Raw genomic sequence first — 12,448 nt, 5'->3', positions numbered from 1 at the left:
CGCCAGTCGGGCGCCGCTGAGGTGCTAGGCGCTTACAAGGGCGCGGAGGAACCGAAAATCGCGTTAGGTGACGGAAGAGAAGATGGGAGGGCACCCCGCGACCGCCGGCAGCCCGGCGGGGACACCTCGGTACCTACCACGCCGTTTGCCGGCCTCCTCCGTCCCGCCGCGCTCCGGGCGGGCAGCATGGCTCAGCCGGGGGTGGCGGTTACCTGCCGAACGGCCGGGCCCGAAGGGGGCAGCGGGGAGGGGCCCGGGTGAGCCGCCAGGGCGGGGGATCGGGAGGGGGGCGGGAGGTGCCCGCTGTACCTTACCCTGACACCCTCCGGGTACCGGGACCACCTCCCTTAGACGGCCACCGAGGCCACCCCCCACCCCGCCCCGGACATCCCCGCGGGCACCGGGGTCTGGCCAAACCTCATCCCCACCGGCGCCACCCCCCACGCTCCCGGGGCACCGGGGCCACCCCCCCATAGGCACCGCGTACACCCCACCCCTTCCTGGATTCCCGCCCCGAACACCCTCCCCAGGCAACGGGGACACCCCGCCCGCCCCAACTGGGTACCATGAACCCCCAGTCAGGGTAACCCCGGGCACCGGCATATCCCCCACACCAGAGACAAGGCCCCCTTCCCCGGCGCCGCCAAATACCCGTTCCCCCCGCCCCCCCACCTACCTGCTCCCCCTGAAGCCCCCCGGCGGCACCCGCCGCCGCTTTCCGCTTCCTGCTAACTGTTTTCCGGGCCATAGTAGAAGGAGGAGGAGAAGAAAGAGGCGGAGGAGAGGCCGAGAGCCCGTCGCGGGCCCCACATGGAGCAGGAGGGGGCAGCGGCCGCCAGCGGCCGGGGCATGGAGCGCGGGGAGCTGGGCCCGGCCGCTCTCTCCGCCGCAGGCCCCGCCGACCGCGCTTCACGACAGTCTCCTCACCGATATTTTTTTTACGACAATCAGGTCGCACCTTGCGGCTGTTCCCCTACCCCGCCCCAGCGACTCGTTTCCTAGCAACCGGAGGAGGCAGGGCGGCGGGCTGGCCCGCCCCTTTCGCGGTTGTAATGGAAGCGGGACGGCGAGACGGCGCCCCCTAGCGACGGGGCGGCGCCGGCGCTTCCCTCCCGCCGTTCCCGTTTTGAGCATCAAAGCCAAAAATGAGCAAAACGCGCCCAAACCCAGCGGTTGGCCGTTTGGCAAGTGACATTGCCGAGAAAAGAAACAGTATGAGAAGCAAAGAGAGAAACAAACGTGTGAGGTGGAGGCAGATGGCAAAAACAGCCAGCTCAGCCCCCAGCCACTTGGAAACCCTCTGCTGCCTCCAGTCTCAAGAAACCAGCAAGCGTGCTGTTGTCCTGATAAAGACAGCATTTACTCCTCTTTTTTTTGTGTGTGTGTGTGTTTTCAACCAAGATGAGTGTGCCATGAAAAGCCGAACAAAAACCAGAAAAAACCAAACCTATAACAGAACCCCACAGGCTTTCTTGATTCTCCTGAGGATAAAAAACCTGTGGGATCATTGTAATTTGGCTGTTTTCAGCTGCAATTTACCACAATTAATCCCCCTTTCCTCATCCTCCCTCACACATGCACGGCTGCTGCCTGCGTTTTGGACAAAACCCCTCCATTTTGGACCAAAGCCCCCTCAAATGGCTGACATCCACTGTCAAAGCTGGGGTTAAGCCAGGGCTAAGGGCCATGCTCCAGTGTGCTCCAGTGGTGGGCATGCAGCCCTGGGTGTGAGGGGAGCAGGGCAGACAATGAGGTGGCCACGGCCACGCAGAGGGAAGGGTCTGAGTTGTGTGGGGAGAAATGTCCCCACTGGGCCCAGCCAGCTGCCAGCATCCAGCCGCTGGGGAGCCTGTGCTGTGCCCAGCTGGGAAAGGGGCCCAAGGTGATGGAGGGGACCCCGGGAGAGGGATAGGGAGGGAGAGGGAGAAGGACATTTAGTCTGGAGAAGAGGAGGCTGAGGGGAGACCTTATCACTCTCTACAACTACCTGAAAGGAGGTTGTAGCGAGGTGGGTGTTGGTCTCTTCTCCCAAATAACAAGCAATAGACTGAGAGGAAATGGCCTCAGGTTACATCAGGGAAGGTTTATATTGGGTATTAGGAAAAATGTCTTCACTGAAAGAGTGGTCAGGCATTGGAACAGGCTGCCCAGAGAGGTGGTGGAGTCACCATCCCTGGAGGTGTTCAAAAACCGTGTAGACGTGGCACTTCAGGACATGGTTTAGGAGGCCTGGGGGTATTGGGTTGACAGCTGGACTTGACCTTAGAGGTCTTTTCCAACCTTAATTATTTTATAATTCTATTCTATGATTCTATATCAGGTACAGGGAGACAGAGAGCGCCAGGGAGAAGGACGAGGACACAGACACGGACAGGGAGAAGGACAGGGACGGGGATAGGGAGAGGGATCGGGGTGGGGACAGAGGCAGGGACGAGGACGAGGACGAGGACACGGACACGGACAGGCCCGCCGTCTCCGCCCCGCCCCGCCCCTCGCCCCGCCTCGGGTCTCCCCTCGCTCCGCCCACCTCCCCGCCGGGGTGACGTCACCGCGAGCCCCTCTCGATTGGACCGTCGGGGGCAGGTGACCCGGAGGGGGTGTGACGCTATCGCGCCGCCGGGGGCAGGCGAGGCGGAGGGCAGGCAGATAAGATGGCGTCTCCCGGACGCGGGGCTGACGGCGGCGGCGCGGCGGCGGCGCGGGTTTCGTAGCAGCGGCAGCGGGCATAGCCGGGATCGGCCGCCGGGGCCGCCGGGCGCCGCGCAGGTAACGGCGGGCGGGGAGGGGGGGGGTGGAGCTGGGGGGGGGTGCGCGCGCGCGCGCGCTGGTCCCCTAGCAGCGGGGCCTGGGTGGGGGGCGCAGCCGGCAACTCCTTCCTGCTCCCGCCGCGCCCGGCCCTTCCCGCCGCCTCCCGGGGTCGGGCCGGGGTTGGGACCGGGACGCCCCGCCGTGATTCAGCAGGTGCGAATCACGCACAGCGTGGGGGCTCCTGCTGGGGAGAGGGCCCCGCAATGGGGGCGAGAGCCTGCCCGCCGGCTTCACCCCGATGAGTTCGCCTTCCGAGGGCTGATCGCTGCCGAAATCTGAGCGAGCCGTTAGTGTCTCTATCGTTGGGGACCAAGTTTCTCCCCGCGGTATATAAGTCTCCCATAAGGAACTGGAACATCTGCTTTGTCTGGGGGGGTACACGTGTGGTTTCTGTCAAGTCTACCTTCAGGTAATTTGTTAATTTCTGGTTCTCATCTTGTGAAAACCAGAGTGCCCATCTTCCCTATGCCACTTGCGACTTTAGTTTTCTACTGCGTTTGCTCTTTGGTTGTGTCTTGTAGGCCGAATCTTGTTTAATTCATGTAGAGGGTCATAGCCCTCTACATATCTGTTTATGCTTATTAGCTATTTCTCAGTCTTTTCCAGTTAGCTCTTCTGCTTTTGAATTGGGAAGAGTATATCCTTCCCTGCATTTGAGATGCAGACATACCATGGATGTATACACTGGTGTAAGAATACTTCCGTTTTGTAGTTTCAAACTTCCTGATAATGTCTTGTGTTCTCTTTAGCTCCACGCTTACTCTGAGTGAAACATGTAACACTTTTATGAAGCTATTTACTATCAATCAAGCACTGTCTTCCTGAGTTGATAGCTCAAAGTCTATCATTTTAAAGGGAAAGTTAGGATTGTTTTGTTTTTTTAATTAGTAAAAGAAATTACAGTAAATGGAAATGAGTAATCAAGTTATCAACTTATCAAGTGTTTTTATTCGCCATACCACTTAAAAATTCCAAGGAAGTAAAAAAAAAAAAAAGTCTTACAGAAATCTTACATTGTTGACGCTGTCTCATTAGAGTAGAGATAAACAGATGGACTCTGGCACGTGGCTGTGTAACTAACATAGCTGCCATCCTGGGCTCAGTAAGAATGTATGCATGTCAGATTTAAGAACTTTGAGGTGGTTGTTCCAAAAGGGCAAGCGAGTATGGCCAAATTAAGCAATAACTGAGTTGTGGCTGGTGATGTAACTTCAGTGGCTGTGCTACTGACAGAAGGCACACTGTATCTCACAGCCTGTTATGGAGTTAACAGGCTTTTGTGGGAGCTTGGAGAGGGAGATCTTACTCCAGCTGTGGTCTAGGGTGTTAAGGGAAAAGAGGAAGAAGTGGAACTGCAGTTAGCTGGACCTCTTCCTCACCTTCCTTCCCATATCATCCTGGGAGCATGGGACCTTCTGCCCCTGTGCAGATGCTCCTGCAACTGCTGGCCTCCTAGGGCTGACGCTGGAGACCTGCCATCTCTGCTCTGCAATGGGAGAGGGAAGAAACTGCTTTGGCCTCCTCCGCTCCTTTTCTCCATACAGAACAAAGCTATGTGTGTGGCACCATACTAGCCATGGGGAAGGGAATGAGGCTGAGATAGTACATGTGGTGGCAGGATAGCAGAGTTGGACCAACTTATTCAAGGCCATGTGCAGGATGGTGCTAGGATGCAGGACTGCGGCAGTACTGCTACTTGATGACTTCAGTTTTCTGTGCACTGTACGCAGAGCTGTGATTCAAAAGTGTCAGTGATGCTTAGATCACCATTGCAGTTGTGCGACTTAAACCTTTTAGGCAAAAATCTTAATTCTAAGGATAGGGGAAGAGAAAAATTGTAGTCTTCCAACTTAGCTTTTGTGCGCTTGTGGTGTTAACCTCAGAAACAAAACTAAAAGGACTTTTCTTTTCTCACTGGCTGTATTTGGCCTGTGAGTTTGGTAGTTCTTTTTTTTTCCCCCTGTGAGTGCACTGTGGAACAAAGGAGTCAGGGAAGAAGTTGCTTCTACTAAGATCAGACACTCTGCATGAGTCACATGTAAGCTGAAGCAAAGGTACCTGAAACTTCAAAGGGAAAAGTAAGGAAATCTCAGGTATAAGATAAGTAAATGAATGTTAGTTTCTCTTTAATCGCTTGAACTTCAGTTTTCAGAATATTTTAAGAGATACTTATCCGTATAGAGAATATACCGATCAGCTGGGAGACTTACTGTATAGTTTATGCTGATAGATAGAAAAATGTTAAGGATGAAAAATAATCAAAAACACGTGGAAGAGCTCCATCTCCATTGTTCATGAGGTGTTTTACAGTGCCCAGTACTTGTTATCCTAGAGACAAAAATCTCTTAACAGTAGTCAGATTTCTGGACCAATCCAGCAGACCACCTGATCTAACCCGGTCACACTGGCGGCCAGCACTGGTGCTGGTGGCAAAAGTGCTGTAATGCCACAGAAGGCATCAGCTTGCTCCTCCTCCTTTTTAATCAATAAGCTTATGGTTTTCTGTTGCTTCTACAGACTTTAGGGATTGATAGTTCTGGACATTCGACATTATTGTCAATGTCTGGTCTCCATATCCCAAGTTTTTGACATCAAGCTGTTCCTGTATTTTACAGTTCTGCCGGGTTAAATATTTTGATAAATTGATCTGTGAGAAATTTGTTGTTACTTATTAGATGGAACTTTTATCCAGCCTTCTCTGCAGTCCATAAATGAGCTCCAGCAGTGACTTTACAGGGAAGTCTGCCTAAAGGCATTACTATATATTCAAAATTGATCAGTGCAATTCAGATCAACAGCAATGTAAAAAAGGTCTAGTAGAGCTGTAGTTGAAAAGCTCTGGAAGATGTTTTTGAAAACTATTGTTTGAAGAAAAGGCAGGGAAGTGTTGTTTACAAATTATGAATAGCTTTCTTGTTTGAAAAAGTAAAGTTTCTCTCCCTGTATAGTGCCTGCTTGCTCTGATAACTAAGAAGACAATGCTATTGGTCTTACAGCATGTACCACTCTACAATCGATCATTGGGATTGAAGCTGATCAGGTAACTGCCTAGGTAGGTAATCCTCTGTGGTATGCAAGTGCATTGCTTAATGCTTTGACCCTCTGACTTGGTTTGAATGAGCTCATGTTCTGTGTCCCTAATGACCTTTTGGAGTCAGTGTAGTCTTGCATTGAGCTCTTCTAGGAGAAACTGAGCACTGGGGTTTTTCCCTCTCTTAAGTGAGCAGATTTATTCCAGATCCTTGCTTGCATGGGGAAGGCATTTTCTTAAATGTTAAGAAAGTGTCTTTCCTGTGGTTGGGAGATTTTGAAAGAACAGTTTGTATGTCCAGACTTTGTTGTGTTTTGGTTTTTTTGGGGTTGTTTTTTTTTCCTCTTTGAAAGGCTGCAAGGTCTCAAGGTCTTTTCAGAATCCTTTAAGCTTGCAATGTACTTGAAACACAGAAGTATGTCAAGGGGGAACAGAATATCATTGCTCTGACTTAGGTTTAAATCTCCTTTTCCGGAAGGGAAAGTAGATTGGTTTAAAATACCATGTTGCATTAGTAGTATTACAGTTTCTAAATAACTGAATTCAAATGGAAATACTGAGCTTGTATTTTCTCAGCTGCATTTTGTGTAAGAAACTCTTATATCAGAGTAACATTTCAAGTAGGGAAAGTGGAAGAGCATGAGTCCTATCCAAGAAGCAGGCAGTTTTTCAGCTGGAAGATGGTCTGAACATGAATACACTAAAGCTACTAAGCTATTGGTAGTTAGTATAGCAGAAGCTAGTAATAGAGTTGTGAGCTCCTAGTTAGTCTGGTGTATGTTGCTGGAGATCAGCATTCCTGATAACTGTCCGCTAGACTATGTGAAATATTTTATTTAACCCCTTTCCTAATGTATATGTTTGTGCGTGCACCATTTGACATCTCTAGGCTAGCAGCAGATGAAGCTGTGTCTGAAATGACTGGTGAGATTTATTCCCAGAGTTTGGGAGACTGGATTTTTAAGAGTATACGTATTACCAGTTGTGCTTAATCCAGACATAGAGATGTGCTTATGTGTTCAACTTGATTTGCCTCGTCAATTCTAAACTCTAAAATAAAGCTAGATTCCTAGTTTATAAACACTCTGCAGAGTAATTGCTAAAGCACATATATTTGCTTTTCTAATACATCAAAGCTGCACTGGGTTCCACCCTAATGACTAATATCATTATGTGGTGTCCTTGCACAGTAATGTATGATAATTTCAAATAGAAATACAGGAGGCACATGTAGAAGGGAAAGGAGATGATATGAATAAAATCACCATTAATTAGCTGGAATAAAATTGTGTGGTGAAAAAGGATAGAAGAACTTTATGCTTTGAGAAAGGAATGTGTTCTTATTCTCTTAATTACTATGTCACCACAGACAGTTTGTTGCCAGTCTACTTGACTTCTTGGTAGAAAAAAGCTTAAGGACTATTGAGTTCTGTTTTGCTTGCTGGGTTTGCAACACTATAAAAAGTGTCTTTATTGTGCTTCTGAGAAGGAACGTTTAGGTTCTTTATTGGGAAGAGGGGGAATGAGTACATGAATGTGTCAGGTAAATCACATGTTAGTTGGAGTTTTGGAAACAAAAATGGTTAGAGTAATTATGGTACTATAAAATAAATGTGCAGTCAAGGTGTATAATGAACCATAAAGATTTTGGGGGCAGATTTGTATGTTGCATGCCTCTGAGATATGTGAGCTCCTTATAAACCTAGGTTTGTTATTAATCATTCTATCAGTGATCATTGGCTGGCAGGACTCTGTACTGACAATTACTTTCACAGCTAAGCATATAACTACTTGAGGTATTGTCTTCTAGATACTATTCTGAGGAATAATTTAAAGAAAATCTTCAGGTAAGAAGGTTCTTTACCAAGTTTTAATCAGCCAACTATTTATGTTACCATTTTAATCTGAAGAGCTGTCAGACTTCGCAAGGTGAGTTTCAGCTGATCCCACAGCTGGTAAGGTGTCTGGTACTTGCACAAATGCAAAATGCGATTCCTGTAAGCCAGTTGAACTGTCTGTGGAAGAAATTTCTAGGTTCTGACTAGTGTCTTAGGAGCAGGCACTTTTCAAAATATCTGCAGTTACTGGCTTCCTTCTTCTTTGTAGAAGGGAGTTTAATACATGATTTCTGTTGACTTAGCTGGAAATCTTTTGATAGCTGGCAAAAAGCTCGTAATGTATTCCTAGACCACTGAACACCTGGGCTTAGTAATATTTCTTTACAAAGAAAATGCAAGTAAAAGATGGTAAAAAGCTTATCACTTTTAACAAACTATTGAATTTTTTGTAATTTGAATGCAAAGGGAGAGCTAGCAAATTCAAGTGTGAACATAAATGTAATACAGTTATGTTCTGTAATGTCTTCTACTTGAAGATCTTCAATAGGAGAAGCATTAATAAATACAGCTTAAAATCCACAAGTGTATCAAGAGATGCAAGATAAATGCAGGTAGACAAAGGTGAAGAAGCTGAATGTGGCATGAATGGCTAGGATGTCTAAGCCACTTTTCAAGCTGGGGGTGGATTCTAGAAATACACATTTGGTTGACAGAATGGCTGTCACATCTGTTTGTGTGACATGGCATCGTCTCTTTCATACCTGAGCTTCCATATTGCATATGCAAGTTGTATGCAGTTCTGAAGGTCTGCCTGTCTCTTGGGATGTTCTGGCTATGTGTTATGATACTGGAATGATAGAGAAGTCCTGCCTTCTACCTCTCTGCCTTCTCCCTCCTCTCCCAAGGTGATGAATGCTTGAAATACACCAGTGCTTGGTGCAAGGATCTAATTATGCTCTGGATAAATTGATTCCACCAAGTAATAGAAAGGTCTTCTCTCCCAGCCTGAAGGGAAAGAGAGAAGTTGTGTATCCATTTTACTACAAGCCTTCTTCAAGGCATGGTTCTTCTGCAATTTGACGTTACTGTAGGAATGTAAATGCGATGCTCCAGTTCTGTCGTTAGGCAGCATTGGATTTATTTGCTAAAGTAAGCTGGATTGAATTGGACATATGTGTTATAAAAACGGCAGGCTGGGACTGATTCTCAGGTTACAGGAGAAAATCTAAGTTGTTGATTGGTCAACGTATAGTCTTTCCACTTTCCTTCTTTGAAAAAAGAATAATCTTTGTGCTTTCTCACAGTAACAATGGTCCACTGAGACAGATCTCTCTACTGTTAGCAGCGCCATGTTCTTGCAGTCTGTTGGATATTTGGAGAGGAAAAGCTGTGGGTATGGCTGTTGGATGGTCATGGGGCAATCTCATCCAGCAACCTGCTCGGGTCTAGCTATAAACAGAAGTAGGGCTAGATTGCTGAAGCTGAGTCAGATCTGTCAAAATGTCCTGAGGAAATGAAGCTAATGCATCTCTGAAGGCTGCTTTTGCACACGAAACGAGCTGTTTCTGTTTAGTTATGCATTGCTTTGTGTTTCAGGGGTTGCATTCATTAGGAGCTGCCAAAGAAATTTCTAATATGAGGAAAAAAGTTTATACCACTCAGTGAGACTGGAGATACACTGTATAACAATTACGGATATAAATTAATTTGAAGTAGCAACTTAGAAATAAAGTCTGGACTAAATCCGATTTTTGTATTATCAGTCCAGAAGAACGTCCTTAAGGCTGATGAAAGATGAAAACCTGAGAAGAAGTTATTTGATAGGGAAAGCCAGGGAGGGGGGAGGCGTGAGAAAAATAATGGTCCAAACTTGAGATAATGCAGTGAAATTCCTGGGGAAGCTGTGGATTTGGGATTCGGGAAATACCAGTCCTGTCCTGGCATTGTTACTGGCTGAGCTGGATGACCGTGGGCAAACTGCTCAGCTTTGAGCCCTGTTCCTCACACCTGCAAAAGAGGGATGGTTTTACTGCTGGTTAAGTGCTTTGGCAGCTGTTTTGAAGTCTCTGCAAGAACTAGGTGGTGCTGAGGGTATAAAGGCATTTTGTCAAAAGAACTTTCCACTTGGGAAGGATAATGAATGAAAAGTGTGTGTGAGGATGTTCAATTCCTGGCTCTATGAATATCCCATAGGCTTCTAGATTTCACCTGAAAGCAGTGTTTTTCTGTGGCTTTGGTTTCTTTTCTGTTCCTCTTGAGTGGGAAACTCTAGCTGAGTCTTCATATGCTCTTGTTGTTGGGAGGCTTGTAATTGTGCATGTTTCTCCCAGAACCATGCAATTTTCTGGATTTTGCTCAGTACATTTGTGACAGGAAGACCATCCTGTGTTTGTAGCTAAGTGCAGCTTTCCAGTCTACACTAGTACTTAAACTCATCTGCCCCAAACATTAACTACAAGTTTGGATTGCAGTGCTGGGAGGGCAAACTGAATTGCTGTCTTAGAGAAAGCAGAAATTCTCAGGTTTCTTTAAGTGAGGCCATGTAAATCTTGAAACTCATTTTATATGAAACAATTGGAATAAAGGTAGGTGTAGGGACTATTTTATGATGCTTAGGGATCTACTGAGTACTTACTTTGAATGTAGCTGGTGACTGCTGCATAGCAGGGAGGGAGGAATGACTCCTGTGATACGGAAAGGTGTTCTGCTACGTTCACCTTCACATACTGCTTCAACCTGGAGCATCCTTGAAAGTTACATCTCAGGGATTGGGTAGTTGCTCAGCTTTCCTTCTCAGAAGGTGAGGGTTGCCTGTATGTTTGTGTATCTTCCCTGCTCATAACCTCAGCTGAAGAATGAACCTTGTTTAACAGATGTACTGACTCTCTCTTTGTTTTTTCTCTGTTGCTTGTGGCTTCCATTCCTGAACTTTTCACTCTATTGCTGGACTATAAGATTGCTTAAATGGAAATATGGTTCAGCCTAAATAGAGGTATCTTTGCTATTTGAGAACTCCAAAATGAAAAGCTTAAGGGAATATATTTCAGCTGAGGACTGCAGTGTGCTGCCTTCAGGTGGTGTAGGCCACTGAAGTTTTCTAACAGCCAGCAGCTTGTTTACTTATCATATTCTGTTTATGTAATATATCCACTATAGCTGAGGGCAACCTCAGTTTGACTTCTCTGCTCAAAGATGCTCTCTTCTAATTTTCTGCACTAGTCTTGAGTGAGCCTGTCAACTTAACTTCCTCTTTGCCAGTGAATGAGTTTCCAGAAGTAGACTCAGTGTGGGTACCACCAGTTTGCTGAGCCTGTTCAGCTGTCTGCTGCTGTTTTCATATGCCAGTAATGATACTTCTCTTCCTGTGTGTTTTTAAAGAGCAGAACTTAATCTTTGCTGCCAGCTCTGGTCTTCCCTAAACTTAACAAATCTTTTTAAGAAATAATTAAGGTGTAAGTATTCACTTAAAACCTGTTTCCTGCACTTTCTGCTCCATTATGTGCTAGTTCCACATTTGATTAAAATAAGTGGAACTTGCTCATTTAAAATATGACTTCTGGTAGCGGAATTTAATTTGGTGTTGACTACTGATTGTATTTCCTATCTAGGTTTTTTTTTAAAGCAGTCATTCAGTCTTGTCTGAACTGGGTGGAAAAATACAAAAGCAGGCTTAACTGCTACTATATCTGGAAGTGAAAAAAGATTGGTTCTTATTTAGGCATTACTGCAATGGGAGCATGTCTTTATTAGCATAACTTTCCCATATTTCAGTTTGATTCTGTTGTTCTGTTGAGTTAGTCTGGGAAGAAGTGTGACCCTGCTGAGACCTCTGCTCCATGAATGTACGAAAATGGCTGCAGTGAGTGTTCACCTTGAACAGTGATGAGGGCTTTTTTTTTTCCTTTGTCTGTTAGTTTTATCCTTCAGGGCAGCAAAACCTGGGGTCTCTTCAGACATGTATTTCTGTAGATGCTTATTTTCCTGTCTTGGTAAGAAGGCTTAGTAGGAGTGATGCAGAAATTAAGGACAAAATGAGCTAGCATTGAAAGCTAAAACTGTACCAGTGACACATTGATGGGTGGAAGAGGATGCATAAAAGCCCAAAGTAAGTGTGTGAGAGTGTCACATCTGTAGGACCTAAGATGGAATTCACATTTCTCACATTAGGGCTGTCAAGAGAAAGGCAAACCAAGCCTACAAGGTATGTTCTAAAAAATCAGGAAGGCTGAGGTGGTGTGAATTTTATGTTGTCACTTCACAGAAAAGCGTTTTGGTGAGCTCACTTTTCCAGGTATGCTGTGATCAGCTTTTTGGTGCTTCAGTAGTAGGAAGTTCTTAGAACTTTTACTTTCATGTATCTCAAAGTGTATATTTGATGAAAGCATAACTTAAGGCGAAGAGGTGTGTTTGCTGGAAAATAGGCAATACTGAAGTGAAACAAAGAGGGTAGATCTAGACTGGACATAAGAAAGGAATTTTTTTACCATGAGGGTGGTGAGGCACTGGAACAGATTGCCCAGGGAAGTTGGGGATGCCCTATCATTGGAAGGCTTCAAAGCCAGGTTGGATGGGACTTTGAGCAGCCTTATCTAGTGAAGATGTCCATGCTGGTGGCAGTGGGGGTGGACTAGATGATCTTTGAAGGTCCCTTCCAGCCTAAACCATTCCATGACTGGTGGCCTCTAAATTAAGTGAATTTGCAGGGAACTTGCATTCTCAGAATGTAGCTCTTCTAGTTGAGAGACATGAGGTATGTTAGTGGAAAACAGGT

General features: G+C 46.3%; 2 protein-coding genes across 4 annotated transcripts in view; one reads left to right on the top strand and one right to left on the bottom strand.

The window, feature by feature from the left end:
• The window catches only part of DCAF12 (DDB1 and CUL4 associated factor 12), a 29,719-nt gene extending 28,772 nt beyond the window's left edge, over window positions 1–947 (bottom strand). The window contains exon 1 of the mRNA XM_075079788.1: window positions 677–947. Coding sequence (XP_074935889.1) covers window positions 677–748 — 72 coding nt within the window. The 5' untranslated portion in view covers window positions 749–947. The remainder of the gene's footprint in view (window positions 1–676) is intronic.
• Window positions 948–2,585: 1,638 nt separating this feature from the next.
• Window positions 2,586–12,448, top strand: part of UBAP1 (ubiquitin associated protein 1) — a 36,296-nt gene continuing 26,433 nt past the window's right edge. The window contains exons 1-2 of one of the 3 annotated variants that reach the window (XM_075079446.1): window positions 2,586–2,766; window positions 5,805–5,860. The gene's annotated coding sequence lies outside the window, so the exon portion shown is untranslated. Of the gene's footprint in view, window positions 2,767–5,756; window positions 5,861–12,448 lie in introns of all 3 variants that reach the window. The other 2 variants (XM_075079448.1, XM_075079445.1) reach the window with 2 other exon arrangements.

The sequence above is a fragment of the Phalacrocorax aristotelis genome, chromosome Z (genome assembly GCF_949628215.1).
Source record: "Phalacrocorax aristotelis chromosome Z, bGulAri2.1, whole genome shotgun sequence".
Lineage (NCBI taxonomy): Eukaryota > Metazoa > Chordata > Aves > Suliformes > Phalacrocoracidae > Phalacrocorax > Phalacrocorax aristotelis.
The sequence above is the reverse complement of the archived record's forward strand: the minus strand, read 5'-3'. Positions and strand labels throughout refer to the sequence as shown.